We start from the raw sequence: 17,358 nt of genomic DNA, 5'->3' as shown, positions 1-17,358 counted from the left end.
CACACATGCTAAACACACACAACAAACAACATCAAAGAAAATGTTGACAGAACAGAAAAACAACAAAAGGAAAAGAAACAAATATCTTATACATAGATTATTGATTTTTTTGTCAACAGATTAAATTATTTAAAATAGACAAACAAGATAACAACGTCGAAGGTGATGAAAATCATGATTGGGATTATGTTGCCTCTTCCTTCTTCCTTCAGACCTTGGTCCTTGTATTGATCATGGTTCTACTCAGGCAAATTCAGATTGGATCTTGGACCGAGTGCTTCAAAGACATTGGTGTTATCATTATTTGCGAACATGGGTCCATGATTAGAAATAATCGAATTGGGATTATAGTTGGATGCATTCCCATCGAACATTCTTGTTTGGTCGAAAAGATCGACATTGCCACCACCAACAATGTTGTTGTAACTTTCGCCATAATGATTGGGAGGATCAATTGCTTGCAAGTGTTGGGACCGTTGACTTACCAACTCCATTTTCAGATTTTCCAGAGCACTAGTTAGACAAGTGTTTTGCCTTAAGTCAAGTTGATTCGGAGGTTTTTCCCACCATTTTTCTGTTTCTTCTCTCTTATTTTTTATCTCATCCAACTCTTTCTTCCTTTTTTTCTCCATTTCAAGGATTGCCATCTCCTGCAATGAATTTTATCATGTGTAACAGTAAAACCAAACTGAAATAGAATATGTAGTTTTTTACCGATGTTCTTAAAAACAGTAGTATACAGATATAGTCTGATATTGTACACTGATTTTTTTTTTTTTTATATTGTACACTGATTAAACAAAATAAGCATCGATTGATTAAAATATAATATATAGTAATAGAACTATATGTAATAAACATACTTTTAATAAATATTTCTTTGTAATCGATAATTATTCAATAAACTATAGAAAATAGTATATTTATAATTTAGAGAAATGTAAATATTATTTTAATGTTTCAAAAAGTTTGGTTTATAATTATATAAAATAAATACAATAAAAATTCATGAAAACTAAATATAAGAATGGTTTTCGATTAATAAACATATAAATCAAAAATGAAAATATTGAAACCGAGCCAAATAAAAATATATATTGTTTTAATACAGTAAATAAAATTTATTACTAGAAAACTAAACCGAAACAAGAAAGAAATTCAGAAGATCCCTAACAGTATTCAATACTTTTTCATATGAATATAAAGTAAACCTAGTTTAACAATGAACTTTCAAATTAATTTGACCATGGAAATTTACAATTAGAACATATATATGTTTCTAAACATGAGCGAGATTCTTACAAAACATACATCAGTTTTTAATCCTGGCACAGTCTAGAAAACTATTTGCTCTTTTTAATCGTGGAAAAATATAATTACAGAAAACTAAAAATTTTCATGATCGTATATCTTGCGCACAGTTAGAGAAAACATTTAATATATATAATACTCATTATAAACGATGCTTTGGAGTATATATATTTAGAATACTTCATAATCTTATAGAAGCGTACAAAGAAGAAAATAATTGATGTTTACCTGAGTAAGTAAGCTGTTGAGATTTTGGATTGTTGGGTTCAAACCGTCTTGGGTATATAAAAGAGGATTATGGTTGTGATTTTTGAAATTATCGAGTACAGATTTAACATCTGGATTGCCAAAAGAAAATACTTTTTGGCCTGGTGAAAACACAATTACTCCCATTCCTACACGACATAAGGTGCAAAGTTCACTAGCTTTTTTAAAAAGACCTTGTCGTCTCTTTGAAAAGGTAACTTGAAGGTTGGCATCCTTCTCCATTTTCGCAATCGGTACTTTTTGACGACCTCTTTTGTTTTCTGGCATTCTCAAAAATACTTTTAACAAATAAATAAAAGATGATGTTGGAAATGAAAGAGTATATTTGTTATTTATAGAGAGTTGTTACATATGGGTATTTAATTTTTATGTCATTTTAAAGTAAATATATCTTTGACTTTATGACAATTTTAGAGATTTTTTTTATTTCCACTTCAAACTTTTAATAGTCATCCTCATACTTAATATGTAAGATACAATTATGATATTTAAAATGGAATGATATCTGTTATGCACCATGATCTGTCAAAATGTACCATTTATTTTCCACGAAAATATAGAAGTAGATTTTCTTACAATATTCCCCAAAAGTATTTAATTATCTTAAAGTTTAGGGAAAATTTGGAGAAATACTATTACTCGAGATTTTATTTTAAAAATTACACCATTATATAAGTTTTTTGAAAAATACACTTTCGTATATATGAAAATAAAATTTACTGTAGTTCTTATCTTTCTAATATGAAAATAGTTATTGTTGTTCAATATGTAAGAACATAGTTAAAACTGAAAACACTAGTAATTGCTTTTTAGACTGATGCATGTTTTTCATGTGCGGAGAAAAAATATTTTTCACTTAGTTGGAGATATTTAGTTGAAATAACCAAGTTCTTCAATTTTAAGCATGACGCCGATCACCATTTTGCATGGATTCTATGGTATATATGGAAAGGAAAAAACAACAAAGTTTTTATCAATTTGAATATTGACCCCCGCGATATTTTCAAGTTGGCGGAAACAGAGTCGGTACTCTGGGCTGAGGCGCAAATTAATCATGCACAGAGATCTGATCAGGCCCGATCGGTAGTGAACGCAACGGTACCCACTATCCCTGGTAGATGGTGTTTTCCGGATGGATCATGGAAAGAACATGATAGATATTCGGGACAAGGATGGTGTAGTACTTTGGAAGGATTTGATAGTTTGATGGGAGCAAGGAATACTAGAGTGTATCAATCACCCCTTCATTCGGAGATAAAAGCGCTCATTTGGGCAATGGAATGTATGAGGAATTTAAGACATACTGTTACTTTTGCGACGGATTGTTCTTAGTTGCTGAAGATGGTTTCTGAACCTGAAGAATGACCCGCATTTACAAGTTATCTGGATGAATATCAAGATCCTGCAAAGAAGTTTTCACAGCTCAGAGCTCATCCATATATCAAGGACGCTTAATTCAAGGACGGACAGTCTAGCACGTAGTGCAAGAAAGCAACCTTCGTTTGTAGTCCATATGGATGCGGAGCTACCAGTTTGGTTTACAGAATCTATATTAGTCTGTTTTGTTGCTGACAAAAAAAAAGCATGACGCCGATCTTTTTTTTTGCCAAACGCATTTCATTTTCAGGTCAGATTTGTTTTTTAAAAGTCTTTTGAGTATAATAAGAAAGAATCTAACCTAGATTTTGACCATAATGATTACAGCTGAATCAATAGGTTCTTCCCGGCAACAGAGTAAATAGTTTGAATTTTTCTTATCTTGCTTGTTGTAGGATGAGTGTTTTCGAGGTTCTTGATATGTATATTCAACTTTTACGGCTATGAAGCTCTTGATCGCATTGTGCTTAATCATGTAGGCATGTTTATCTTCTTTCATTGTGATAAAGCAGTGGACACGATGGAGAGCATCCTCCAACGAGATGTTGTTGTTAGTGTATAGATCTTTTTTGAAGGGCGAGTGTGTCCACAGTGCATTACGCAGAGACTCCACTGCTGTGGCATCTAGAACGTGAACTTTGGAGACCAGTTCTTTAAATTTTTCCATGAAAACCATGAGCTCTTCTTTCTCGCTGAATCCCCTTGTCAGATGAACATCGAGTAATGTTTAAATAATTCGGTACAGTCCGTAAAAACTGTCAACAAAATCCTCTTTGAGCCTTGAGAACCATGTCAAAACCGGTCTGTTGAAATTTTCCATGAACAATTCATAATATTCTGCATCTTTCTCCTCAGCGGTAAATTGTGCTTGTTCCAAGGCTATGTTGAACACAATCATATAATCGCTAGGATCATATTCGCCTGAGAAATATAGTACTTTTAGCTTAACCCAATATTGGACTCTGACGTTGGTGATCTTTATGTGAAGGAGTCTTTTGCGTTTTAAAAAGGACACACTATTTCCCGGGAGCCAAACTCTTTACCAAATGGATCTTTGATCCTATATCAAACTCCGAAGAACATCAATTTGTTGAGATGTTGTGTGGTTGGTCTGAGTCATTGTGGCTCCTTGAACTGTTAGATTCAATTTTGTATAGGAGAATTATTTTCTTGTAGTTTCCATCATCAGGTGGTGTAAAACCGGCGACTAGGACATCTAGGCGCTCATTGATTGCTTTGTTTGGTTATCTTGTTGATTGAGACGTTCCATTATATTAGGTTTTGAATCATGGTCATCATAGTGGTGAAATCTGTGACCGACGGGATAGTGCATGTGCATATATGAGTATCGTCTCCAGCCAGTTATGATCTTTCTTGGCGTTACTTTTTAGTTTTCTATAGATAATGATAATTACTTAATTTGAATTTGGCACATACAATTAAATAGGCACAAATTCAATGATAAGTTATTTGAAAGACGTATACTGAGATATCAAAGGTTGATTACAAGAAAATATAAAAAACTCGTTTAAGTTAAGAACTCGACAAAAACAATTAAGATGTGAACCTTCTAATTCTTGTGTTGATTTTTGCGTGAATTTCATTATGTCTTCTTTGAACTAGGTCTTCTCTACTTATAGGCGTTTTTCTTTTTCTTTTTTAATATTTAAGTCGACATAGTCTAATGGACCGAGATTAGTTTACTCAATAGATCTTGTCAAGGGAAAAAAGCAAGCTATCTCCAATAACAAAGCTTTGTTTCTGTGATTTAGAAATAAAATTTGTCATGCTCAAAAATGATTGATAATATGATATGTGACTCAAACATTAGTTTGTTAGTTAGTTTATTAGACCAAAAACATTAGTTTGTTTGTTTATTTTACCAATGAGATGTGCAAAGCTTAACGATAGAACCGACGAACAAAGTTACGATTCTCTTGAACATGCAGTAGTCCATTTTTATAGAAATACCGTCAAACAAAGTCATGGACAAGTCCCTAAAATGAATCATTCATGAATTTGAACTTTCAAAGTCCGCGTCCAAAGGTTTGAGTATCTACGTTATAGAGAACTCAACAAGTATCTGAGTAATATATAAAATGAAAATGGTCAAAAATTATGAAAGAGAGTAAAAAGAGAATCTCATATGAAAATTTATGAAATTTTATGAGAAACTCTTAATACATATGTCTTGTTTCAACAGGTTCAATTTCTTATTAATGTTAAATTTTAATTCATTCATTATATTATATTAAAATCATATATTTTCTTGTCTAAACTCCATTTTGAAAACATTTACCAATGTGGTGCTTTTACAGCCACCAGCAAACATAAACTTTAAAACATCTTTTCAGACAGTTTGTAACGATCTCGGTTTAAATTTTAAATACATGTTTCATTGATCTATTCGGATCGCTAGTCTTAATCGGTTTTTTTTTTTATTTTTTTTTACAGCAAAGTATTTACAGACTCATGTCTTAATCGGTTATTACATCTAATCTATTAATTTAGGATCATATTTTTATCTACGATTAACAGTCATAATAAAACCACTTAAAGAATTAGTTAATATTATATATTTGATTATTTACATTAATAATAAATCAACAATAAATTAAATTTTATTTTTTCAATTATAACAAAATCTGTTGAGAAACAATCTAATAAAATCTTACAAAAAATTAAATATTTTTATAAGATAACACATTAATTAATTTCATAATTAGTAATATAATATTATTATACATTAAATTTAATTAAAATTTTATTCTAAAACAAGAAAATAAAAATTTTATAATTATATTCTGTATTTTATAAAAAAATATAAGTGATTTATGAATTAAAAATGAAAATTAAGAAATTTTTTTTAAAATTGTTACATTTAAATAAATTATCACTCATCATTAAATGAGCTAAAATTCATAAACTATATCATATTTTTATACAAAAGTAAATTTATTAACACAAGTTAAAATTTTATATCTACAACTATATATTATCTTTTTGTTTATTTTGAAACTCTCAACAATATATTGTTTAAATATATATATATATATACAAAAATATAATAGTATATAATAAGCTTTAGTTCATATACTATTTAAGAAATGTGTTATAAGAAAACTTGAAATTTTAATAATTCATTTAAAATATTAATGACAAATTAAATTTTAGTTTTAATTTATTTTTTACTTTAATTATAACAAAATCTGTTGAGAAAAACTAATAAAATATTACCATAAATTAAAATATTTTTATAAAATAATGTATTAATGTATTAGTAAAAACAAATTTAAAATTCATGTAATCTTCCAAACTCAAAAATAGCTGTGTAATTTTTTTGAAGTTTTCTTGACAAAATATACATTTTTCAAAATAAATATTCAAACTCAAAATTATAATATTTCAAATTTTTAAAAAGATAAAATGATTGATAATAAAGAATAACGTTTTAAAATGCACAACGAAAAACAAACTATATATGTTGTAAAAATTAAAGTAACCTAATATTTTGAAATATTAATTAAAAAAAACTTAAATATGATAACATCCAAAAATATTATATATCAATAAAATTTACTAAAATAATATGATAGATTCTACTATGTATAAAATTTATAAATAATAGAGCTATATTATTTAAACAAAACAGTATCTTTAGTTATAAAACCCATAAAATACTAAAATGATATATGCTAAAATAAAACACAACATGTAAATATAAATTATCTTAAACATATATATTTTCTATGATATAAATAAATAAAATTTTAAAATATATTATATGAAAAATGTATAAATTAAAAAAATATTTTAAAAGAGGTTTTCTATTTGATTATTTTAAATTGTTATTTTATTGTATCTAACTCAAAAATATATTTGTAAATAATAAAAATTAATAACAAAGTAAAATGTATCAAACAAATTACTATATATTAATAATACAGACTAAGAAATATAAACAATAATATAGAGTTACATAATATATAACACTAAAATGAAAATTATATATTTAAAACATTTCTAATAATATCAAAAATATTTATAAAGTGCAAAAATATTTGCATAGTCGTGGGAATCAAAATCTGGTATGTCTTGTTTGAACGGGTTCAATTTCTTATTAGTGTTAAATTTTAATTCATTCATTATGTTATATTAAAATCATATATTTTCTTGTCTAAACTCCATTTTGAAAACATTTACCAATGTGGTGTTCTTACAGCCACCAGTAAACATAAACTTCTAAACATCTGACGGTTTGTAACGATCTCGATTTCAATTTTAAATACATGTTTCATTGATCTATTCAGGTCTTAACCGATTATTGCTTCCGTATATGTAATTGGCACTGGAAGCAGCCAACTTTCAATGGTGCTATTCACAGACAAATTGACTTTTACTGTCGTGTTATTTTCATGAATGATTATGTTTTCTATAAAGGTGTCACATCGACGATGGTGACATTGGTAAGGGAGGGTAAAATATCGTACGTAGGATCATATATGTGGCATATCCACTACGTGGCATAACTTAATTGGGTAGGCAAGATTTTTTTACATTATCAACAAATATTTGAAAACTATTATTTTATGTGTCAATTAGTTTACCTACCGGCCGTAGCAGGTAGCGAAGAGATCCATTATTGGGAGTGCCAAAATTGGAATAGTTTAAGTTTTCCAGATTTATAGTTTCTACACATGTTTATGTATCTTTTAAGGTTGAAGACTTGGTTTCCACTTACCATGATGGGAAAGGGCACAAAAATATTTTGTTGTGTGGCTAAGATAGCAAGAAACCCATTTCTTTTCTTCATTTCTAATCATTTTCAGTTTTCGATCTTTCTTTATGCCAACACAAACCGATGATTAAACTTTTCTTTCCTTTTTTTCTTTATTTTTAAACGGATTTTTTTTTCTCATGTCGGCCAATAGACATTATGGCAGAAATGGTGAAACCATGACAATTAAAAAATGAATGGAAATTCTATAAGAAAAAGCAACTGTAGTTTTACGTATCCAAATTAAATTGCTTAAAAGTTAAAAATATAGGGATTAGATTATATATGTTACAGAAAATTACGTATTATTGAATAAAAAGTAGAAAATTGGTATTGTGATATGTCTTTATAGAAAGAAAGTAAAAAGTATTTCCAGTTAAACTGATGCATGAAAAACCAAAGATACAAATTCTAATATATATGTTACAAAAAAACAAATTGTAATGTGTAACAATAGTTATAAATTATTAAAATACATAAAGAAAGAAACACTGTTGGGATGTGAATTGGATAGTGATAGGGAAATGTCAAAATCATGGGAGCCAACTAATTTGGGAGGATCTTTAGGGGAAATGTGTGGACAAATTCGTTTCTACATTTTGGCATTTGTAACCAATATATATATATATATATATATATATATATATATATATATATATATATATATAAATATGGTGGTAGATTTATTGGTAAACATGTATTTCATTAGTAACTAGTCAAAGATTTCGACCACCTGCCTCATATTTTTCGAATTGTAATTTCTCTTTGTTTTGGAAAATATAAATAAATAAATAAATATATATATATATATATATATTAATATCATATCAAAATTATTTATTCACTAAATTTAATTTTTCTCATTGATCAGTTATTAAGAAAAACATCATTTTCTCAATTTCTTAAGATTTTTTCTAAATTATTATTACTTAAACTTTTCAAAATTTGGTTTGCTGTGATTAAAATTAATGATGTGTTTTTAAGACTCATCCAAAATATTTATAGGGGTTCTAAATTTTTATCATGGATTTTAAAACATTTGAAACAAGAAAATTAATTTTACAAATACATAATAAAACAAATTAAAAAAAAATTATAGTGCGCGAATTTCATTTATCGATCATCAATAGTAATTCATATAAAATGTGCAGAGTATATTGAGACAATGTTTAATCATTTCACTTATCTAATTAATTGCTATCCCAATATTTGGTATATGTGTATTTTGCTTTGCTAATTTTTTTATTGTAAATTCGTAGAGTATAGTTGTAATTTTTTTTGTAATGTTTGAATCTGTTCAGTAACCAGCATAAGAAAAAATTTTGGTCAAATTTTTAATACAATACCAAAAAAAGCAATACTCATAATTTAATGCCAATAGCACCCAAAGTTTAGTGTTGTTATGTTGAAATAAATAAGTTCTGAAGTTTACTTGTTTTTTTGGTCGACATTTTATACTAAAGCCACAAATTGGCCAAATATTACAAAATGATCAAAACAGTGAAAAATCATAACAAAACATTACAAATACAAATACAAACCGAACACAAAGAATAAAGAAGTAAGCATCAACTTTAGTACATGCGTCTTTCATCGATCCTTAATTTGATGATGTATGCATCGATAGTTTCTGATAGATTAGGAAATATGTAACATTTCATATATTGTACAAATACCCTAATGAATCCAGTGTATATATAGTTTACATAATGTAATATATGAAGGTAAGAGTTTTGCCAAATTACATGGTATCAAAAGCCAAAAGAAATATCACCGAAAAAAATTTGTTTGAGCTAAATCCACTGAGACTGACAGAGACGAATGTCAATCCAAGTTTTTCTAATATTTTGGGTGAGATTTTTTTTTTTTACTTATCGCCGTAAGTTAATAATCAAATCTTTCATCTCCTTCATCTGAGAAGATTAATGGCGACTATCAGCAACAAAAACTCATCAAAACCACCACCTGAACACAGTGAAGAGGTTTTGATTCATCATTTTTGGGGCTAATCAGTCTCGATCACTCGAGAGATCGAATGCATGGCTACTTCGCTTTATCCTATTTAAATTATACTAGAGTTTGATCCGCGCACCCGCGTAGGTGTTAGTTTTTTTTATAAATAAATATTTATTTGTATAAGTGGTAATATATATTTTAAAATTTACTCGTTAATTTTTTTTTAATATGACATTTCTAAACACAATAATTTTATAGTTTATACTGAGTAGTTTTATTTTATCATGTAAACCCTTAATTATATCATCCATTTATTTAGAATATGACCTGTAAAGTCACATAAATGTATTTTTATTTTTTATGGATCAAAATTTTATGATAATATATAATAAAATTGTAGTATAAACTGTTTTTATGGATCAAAATTTTATGATTATGTATAATAAAATTGTTGTATACTATTTATTATGTATATGTAGAATTAGTAAAATAATTACCATATAATGTATGTAATTACGAAATGTATATATGGAATTAATTATTTTCAAACACACATATGTATAATAAAGTAGAAAAAGACAAGAATACTAATAGCTAGGTTTATTAATTATTGTTGCCATAATTTTTAGTTAGAATTTGATTCTAGAAATGTATTAATTAAAGAGGAAAAGACAAAAAATCATAAAAGGTAGCTTAATTAATAACTTCAGTGGCATGCCATTGTAAATAAGTTGAAAAACTAAGGGTTATTTTATTTGTGTACTTCTCTTTTAATAATATAGACTAGATTTTAACCCGTACACCCGCATGGATGTTTAATTTAATATTTATCTAATTTAATTCTTTTTAATATGATTGAATATATATATTTTAAATTGCCACTATTAAATATTTGTTTAATGTATTTTGAAATTAATTAATTAGATTCTATAGCATTTTAAATTTTAAGAATATAATAAAGATATACAATGTATAATATAGTAAAGTGTGATTTGGAATTATATATATATATATATTATTGTTATTAATGTGATAGTTTAATTTAGGGGTTTGTTATGTTAAGTTAGTCAGATATTCAATTATTTTAGGAATACATAGTTGATTTCTTTTCTATAGGAAATTTGTTAATTCTTATTTGAATTCTATGTCCAACTAAATCCATAGGAAATATATCAAATCATTGATTTTTTGTTTGAAAAAAAATTGAATTAATTTACAATTAATACAAACTTAAACCAAATGTTTTTAAAATTGTATCTAATTCATGTTACATATATAATCTATATAATCTGGTTTAGTGATGTTCTCATCAATTACGTTTACTAAAGTTTTTTTTCTAATGAATTTTAATGTTAATTCAATTAGATTTTGACACTTGATTCAAAACTTTTGGTTTACTAAACGATTTTATGCAGAGACTGGGATTGTGGTGCAATGAAGATGAAATCCGTTTTATGGTCTTAAAAAATACAAATGCTATTAGTGGATAACCAAACATTAATTGGCTTGTTATTTATTTCCTATTGTAATATGGCGTGAAAGTTTACTAAGACTATCTTCAATAGTTCACTTTATTTTTCATTCTAAAATATAGTAACTTTGTAATAGAGTTGTGATATACTTTGATGTTAGGAGTTTTCAAGGCTCCTAAGACAAATGTTGTAGTATAGAAGATTGTCGAACCAGTTCTGAGGGATATCAAAGCACTGAGAATGCAAGTACTCACTTAATCTAAGTGCAACCAATGATTTAGATGGGTTTTAAGCTATGACTAAAACTAAAAAGCAATGACAGAATGATACTTTCTTGACTAAGGGAAAAGAGAACTCATGGGCATAGGGATTAGACCTTGGGTGATCAAGTATCGAACTAAGGATGGCAAATGATCAATCAAACTATCAACCTTAAGCCTAGACACAATTCTAAGCAAGCTCTATGTCTAGATGAATGCTCATTTGTTAACATATCTCAAACATCAAATGTCTTTGGTTGAATAATATGAAAACAATCATTACTAACAAGTCTATTAGCTATCTTAGTACCTTTAACAACAAATGTCTTTGGCAAAGTATACTAAAAGCCTAGGAGAGTTGTCTCAGGCATTTCATCGAACACCTTTTGGGTGGGAAATGTCTATTGATCAACTTTTGAGTGGCCAACTCAGAAGATGCATTATGAATACTCTACTAGCAAGGAACAAGAATGATCTACACTAAAACATCCTAGAACTAACCTAATCACCCTTAATCTCCCTAACCCATGAATTCAAAAGGTGATTACTCACTAATCTCCATGATTCCTCTTAAACCCATATTGGATTTCAGATTAATCATGTAGAGAAACACAGGAAATAGATAAGAACACAGAATTCTCAATAATAAACTGATCAATTCATTCAAAGAGATCCCTTTCCAAAGGTTTTTGGTGGTTTTTCTAAGAACAAAGATGATCTGCCTCCTGGTGGCTTACAGAGTAATAAAACATAGGTTTAGAAAATAAAAACGTGCATAATGAAATGACCAAAATGCCCTTGAAAAATCACAAGTTCGAGCAGAAACAAAACACGGAGCGACCTCGGCTCGTCGCTCCGACAAGTCGCTCCAGGCTTCGGGAGCGACCTCGCTGGGTCGCTGCGAGAGGTCGCTCCGAGAGCGATTTCTTATCTCCGGGAACCAAGATGGCGAGCGACTTCTCCCTGTCGCTCTGGACAGGTCGCTCCAAGCTTCGGGAGCGACCTCGCTGGGTCGCTGCGAGAGGTCGCTCCGAGAGCGAGTTGTGTGTCTCCGGACGTGAAAACGCGAGCGACTTTGTGCAGTCACTCCAACGGGTCGCTCTGGATCTTGAGCGACCTTGGTAGGTCGCTCTGAGAAGTGGGACACAGCGACTTCGTGATGTCGCTCCGGGAGGTCGCTCCCATGCTCGGTTCGTTCAATGGTCACCTTTTCACCTCTTTTGAGCTCCAAATAGCCTCATGTGGTATTCCAGTACCTAATAGAGACTCATGTATGCAAAATGCAACCTAAACATGTCTGAAACCTAATCTATATGATGAAAATGCTCATGGATGAATGGATAAAACAATGCAAATATGCAAGATATCAACTCCCCCAAACTTGTTCTTTTACTTGTCCACAAGTGAACTTTCTAGAACTCATAGGGAGAGAGGTTGAAGGAGGGAGCGCATAGCCAAAAGAAACACAACTAGCACACTCTCTTATTACACTCTAGCTTCTCTAGGCCTATCTTAACTCTTTTTGTTCTTACACTCATCATCAAGCATCCACACATTCAAATCAACCAACTCTCACATTCATTAAGCACAAAACATCAGGTGAATTCTTGCAAATGGTCAGTTGGTCCAAGTCATTTGGTTGGGTAAAGGAAGGCTTTTATTCAAGTGATTCAAGAGGTTCAAAACATATGATCTTTAAGGTGGTTTACTCTCAAAACAAGTAGCCTTGACATTGCACATAATATATCTAAGAAAGGGACCAACTCATGCATACAATGCTTAATCTCCATTGTTCTACCCTTTTCCCAAACATACAATTACACAATCATTCCCAAATGTCAAACCCAACTCACATCTCTCACCAAAAGATCTTAAGAACTTTAACTCTTTCTTTTTGAAATCTACAAGGGATTTTTCTACAACCTCAAAACATTTCTTAGCTCCTAACAACTTTGCTAGCCCCCTTTTCTTTTCTTTTTTTTTTTTTTTTTTTTTTTCGATTTCTTTTTTTTTTTTTATATATATATTATTTTTTTTTTTAGGTTGGGGGCCAAGACTTTTCAAAACTAGAGCTAGAGGTTCTCTACTTATCCCAGAAAATCAATTCACTTAAGCACAAAGAGTCTATCCTTTTTATTTTTCATTTCTCCCAAATCATGATCACAACACTCACCCTCCCACCTATAGCTAGACAAAAGAGTGTCCAATCTAGCAAAAATGAAGATCAAGCATTGTCGTTCCCGATACTCTCAACATTATGCGCATGTAAGACTTTCCGAAGAAGGTCTCACTCATCAAACAATGAAAGCTTAAAAGGAAGGAAAGGTTTTGGGAGTGTGGTCTACCACTAGAGTTTGTCAAAAAGATTGGCATAAAAGATGTGACAACTCCAGTGTGTATAGCCATGACTCAGTACACAAGGGACCCTAAGCAAGAAGCATTAAGTTCATTCATTTCTAATAAGGTTGTAGTTGGCTTCAAAGACTGAGTTTCAGCAATCAACAAGTTTCAGGAAGAGTTTTCAAGGCTCGAAACATACAAGTCTTTTTGAGAGGTGCAAAAGCTAGTCAAGTGCAACGTAGTGTTCTTTACAAGGCATTCAAATCATTGCTCCCAATGCAAGTGAATGCAACCTATATGCTCTAGACTCTCCTAAAAATGCAAATGATGCAAACTAAATGATTGATTTTTTTTTTTTTTTTTTTTTTTCTATGCAAATAGGTATGCCATGCATGACTCAATGAAACAACATCAAAGCAAACATGATCAAATACTTGGTACCTCCCCCAAACTTGAGTGACACAGTCTCTGTGTCGTCAAGTAGAGAGAGAGATACCGAAAAGAAGACTAATATGCAAAAATGAAATGGTATATACAAGGGAGTGTGGTGGGTTACCTTCTATAGGGAATGAGTAGAGGGAGATGCTCCCTCCTCGTCGTCCTCAGGTGGTAACTCTTCAAGGTGCTCATCAGCAGGGATGTCCATCTCTTCAATGTAGAAGGCTTGCCCGAACACAGTTGGTTTCCTCATTTTCCTCTTGATGTCAAAGTGGAGGATGTTCTCTTTACCCAAATGGAGATCAATCGTGCCTTCCTTCACATTAACAATAGCTCCTGCTGTAGCTAAGAATGGCCTTCCTAGAATCAATGGGTCTTGAGCCTCCTCACCCATCTCAAGCACCACAAAATCTGTAGGTATCTCATACCTTCCAATCTTCACAGGGAGGTCCTCTAAGATGCCCACAGGATACTTCACTGAACGATCAGCTAACACCAGAGAGAGTCTACACTTCTTGTACTGAGTGAATCCAAGCTTCTTTGCAACAGACAAAGGCATCAAGCTGACACTAGCTCCCAAATCGCAGAGACTTTTCTCAAATACCATAGGTCCAAGAGCACAAGGTAGTGTGAAGCTTCCTGGATCCTCTAATTTCTCTGGAACATCAAGCCTCTGGATGATGGCATTGCACTCATGGGTAAGATTCATCATGCTTTCCATCTCCTTCTTCTTTGCAGCTACAACATCTTTCAGGAAATTGTTGTATTGAGGAATCAACATGAAAGCATCGATGATGGGCATTGCAACCTGAGCTTCACTCATTTGCTTCTCAAACAGAGCTTTGTATTTCTCTAGCAGCTGCTTCTTGAATCTACCAGGGAATGGAAGTTTGGGTTCATAGGGAGGAGGAACAAAAGAACTTTCACTTGCTGGAGTAACAACTTCACCATCCTTTACTGTCTTCTTCTCCTCTCCAACCTTTCCTTTACCTTTGGCTTCCACTATCTTCTCCAAGATCTCGTCATTGATCTTCTCATCAACAATCACCACTTCATCATCTATGTTGATGGCAACCCCCTCACCTAATTTCTCAGCATCCTTGGTGAGGGTTCTAGGAGGTAACTGCTTACCGCTCCTAAGGGTGATAGCTTTGGCCTCCTTGGGATTTTGGTCAGACTTTCCAGGTAGAGATCCTTGCTGGCGATTCTGGTGAGTGTTCATGGAAGCAAATTGATTCTCTAAATTCCTGACTGTAGAAGCAAGGTGTGAGAATTTGTTGTTGAGCTCATTGTAGCTCCCATCAATCTTGGAATGAAGGTTCTTCAACTCATAACCAACTTGCTTCTCACTTCTAGTCTGAGACTCCAAGATTTGCTTCAGTAAGGTATCAGTGCTGCTCTCTTGAGGAGCAGAGGAACCAGACGAGGGGTTTTGCTGAGGCTGATAGCTGCCTTGCTGGTTGTTTCTTGGCGGATAGCCACTCTGCTGGTTGTTGGAATAGGACTTCTGTTGGTAGTTGTTGTACTGAAAGTTGGGTTCTTTCTTGTACCAGCTACCATTGTTGTTGATGAAACACAGCTCTTCCTGACCTTCCAACCCCTCAACTTCATGGACAACAGCTGGTGTCTCTTGGCTTGGGTTGCCGACAAAGTGCAGCTGCTCTTGGGTAGCTTTATCAGCAAGGAGGATGTCTATCTTATCCTGTAGAGCTTTCAACTCCTTCCTCGTTTGCTTATCCTCAGTTCTACTGCTTCTGTCGTGGTCTCCACTGTAGACTGCATCACTCTTAACCATGTTGTCAACCAGCTCCTCTGCATCCTCCTCAGTTCTCCCCAAGAAGAACCCATTACTAGCTGTATCCAGTCTGGCTCTGTACTTAGGGAGAGCACCACGGTAGAATGTGCTCAGTAAGCTCTCCTTAGAGAAACCATGGTGTGGGCATTGAGCTTGATAGCCCTTGAATCTCTCCCAGGCTTCACTGAAACCTTCCAAGCCCTTCTGTTGAAAGCTCGAGATCTCGTTTCTCAGCTTAGCAGTTCTTGAAGTAGAGAAGAACTTCTCCAAGAATGCTTTCTTGCAGTCATCCCAAGTGGTAATGGAGTCGCTGGGTAGAGACTTCTCCCACTGACGTGCCTTATCCCCCAAAGAGAAAGGGAATAGCTTGAGCTTTAAGGCATCTTCGGACACACCATTGGTTTTTGACAACCCACAGTAGCTGTCGAACCTGTCCAAATGATCAAATGGATCCTCTAGAGCCAAGCCATGATACTTGTTGTTCTCAATCACGTTGAGGAGTCCCGACTTGATCTCGAAGTTGTTGGCTGCCACGGCGGGTGCTCGGATTCCCAATCTATGACCATGAATGTTGGGACGGTCGTAAGTGCCAATGGGGAAAGCTGCTCGCTGTTGGTTAGGTGGGCCATTGTTGTTAGCGCCATTGACGCCTGCATCTTCTTGATGGACGTCTCCCATGTCAGTGTTCAGTCTCTGCAATTGAGCCTGATGTTCTTCTTCTCTTCTCTTTCTAGCACACTCTCTCTCTAAAGCCCTGATGTCTGCTGCTCTTGGAACTAGGTTTGATGGACCCCTGCTCCTCAAGTTCATACACCTGTAGATTAAAGGGAGGTGAAGAAGAGTCAGTAACAAAAGAAAATAAAAATGACTTAGTCTCAAGCAAGTGACTAAATCTCAATGTTCAAATCTACTCAGAATTTGGCAACGGCGCCAATTTGATGTTAGGAGTTTTCAAGGCTCCTAAGACAAATGTTGTAGTATAGAAGATTGTCGAACCAGTTCTGAGGGATATCAAAGCACTGAGAATGCAAGTACTCACTTAATCTAAGTGCAACCAATGATTTAGATGGGTTTTAAGCTATGACTAAAACTAAAAAGCAATAACAGAATGATACTTTCTTGACTAAGGGAAAAGAGAACTCATGGGCATAGGGATTAGACCTTGGGTGATCAAGTATCGAACTAAGGATGGCAAATGATCAATCAAACTATCAACCTTAAGCTTAGACACAATTCTAAGCAAGCTCTATGTCTAGATGAATGCTCATTTGCTAACATATCTCAAACATCAAATGTCTTTGGTTGAATAATATGAAAACAATCATTACTAACAAGTCTATTAGCTATCTTAGTACCTTTAACAAC

At 32.3% G+C, this 17,358-nt stretch overlaps 1 protein-coding gene and 1 non-coding gene across 2 annotated transcripts; one reads left to right on the top strand and one right to left on the bottom strand.

Annotated features, from left to right (window-relative positions):
* Window positions 1-69: 69 nt before the first annotated feature.
* On the bottom strand, window positions 70-3,104 carry LOC106357468 (agamous-like MADS-box protein AGL62). Its single transcript, XM_013797131.3, has 2 exons — window positions 1,540-3,104; window positions 70-650 (listed from the first exon to the last, which is right to left on the bottom strand). The coding sequence occupies exons 1-2, from the start codon at window positions 1,843-1,845 to the stop codon at window positions 240-242; spliced, it is 717 nt and encodes a 238-aa protein (XP_013652585.2). The 5' UTR covers window positions 1,846-3,104; the 3' UTR covers window positions 70-239.
* Window positions 3,105-16,123: 13,019 nt separating this feature from the next.
* Window positions 16,124-16,230, top strand: LOC125576858. Its single transcript, XR_007315281.1, has one exon. It is a non-coding gene; the product is annotated as a small nucleolar RNA R71 (small nucleolar RNA).
* Window positions 16,231-17,358: the final 1,128 nt, after the last annotated feature.

Source organism: Brassica napus, chromosome A7, assembly GCF_020379485.1.
Source record: "Brassica napus cultivar Da-Ae chromosome A7, Da-Ae, whole genome shotgun sequence".
NCBI lineage: Eukaryota > Viridiplantae > Streptophyta > Magnoliopsida > Brassicales > Brassicaceae > Brassica > Brassica napus.
The sequence above is the reverse complement of the archived record's forward strand: the minus strand, read 5'-3'. Positions and strand labels throughout refer to the sequence as shown.

Coding starts and splice junctions, on each gene's coding strand:
- LOC106357468 (XM_013797131.3), bottom strand. CDS start 1,845: ATGCCAGAAAACAAAAGAGGTCGTCAAAAAGTACCGATTGCGAAAATG. Junction 651..1,539: donor TCAACAGCTTACTTACTCAG/GTAAACATCAAT, acceptor AATTCATTGCAG/GAGATGGCAATCCTTGAAAT.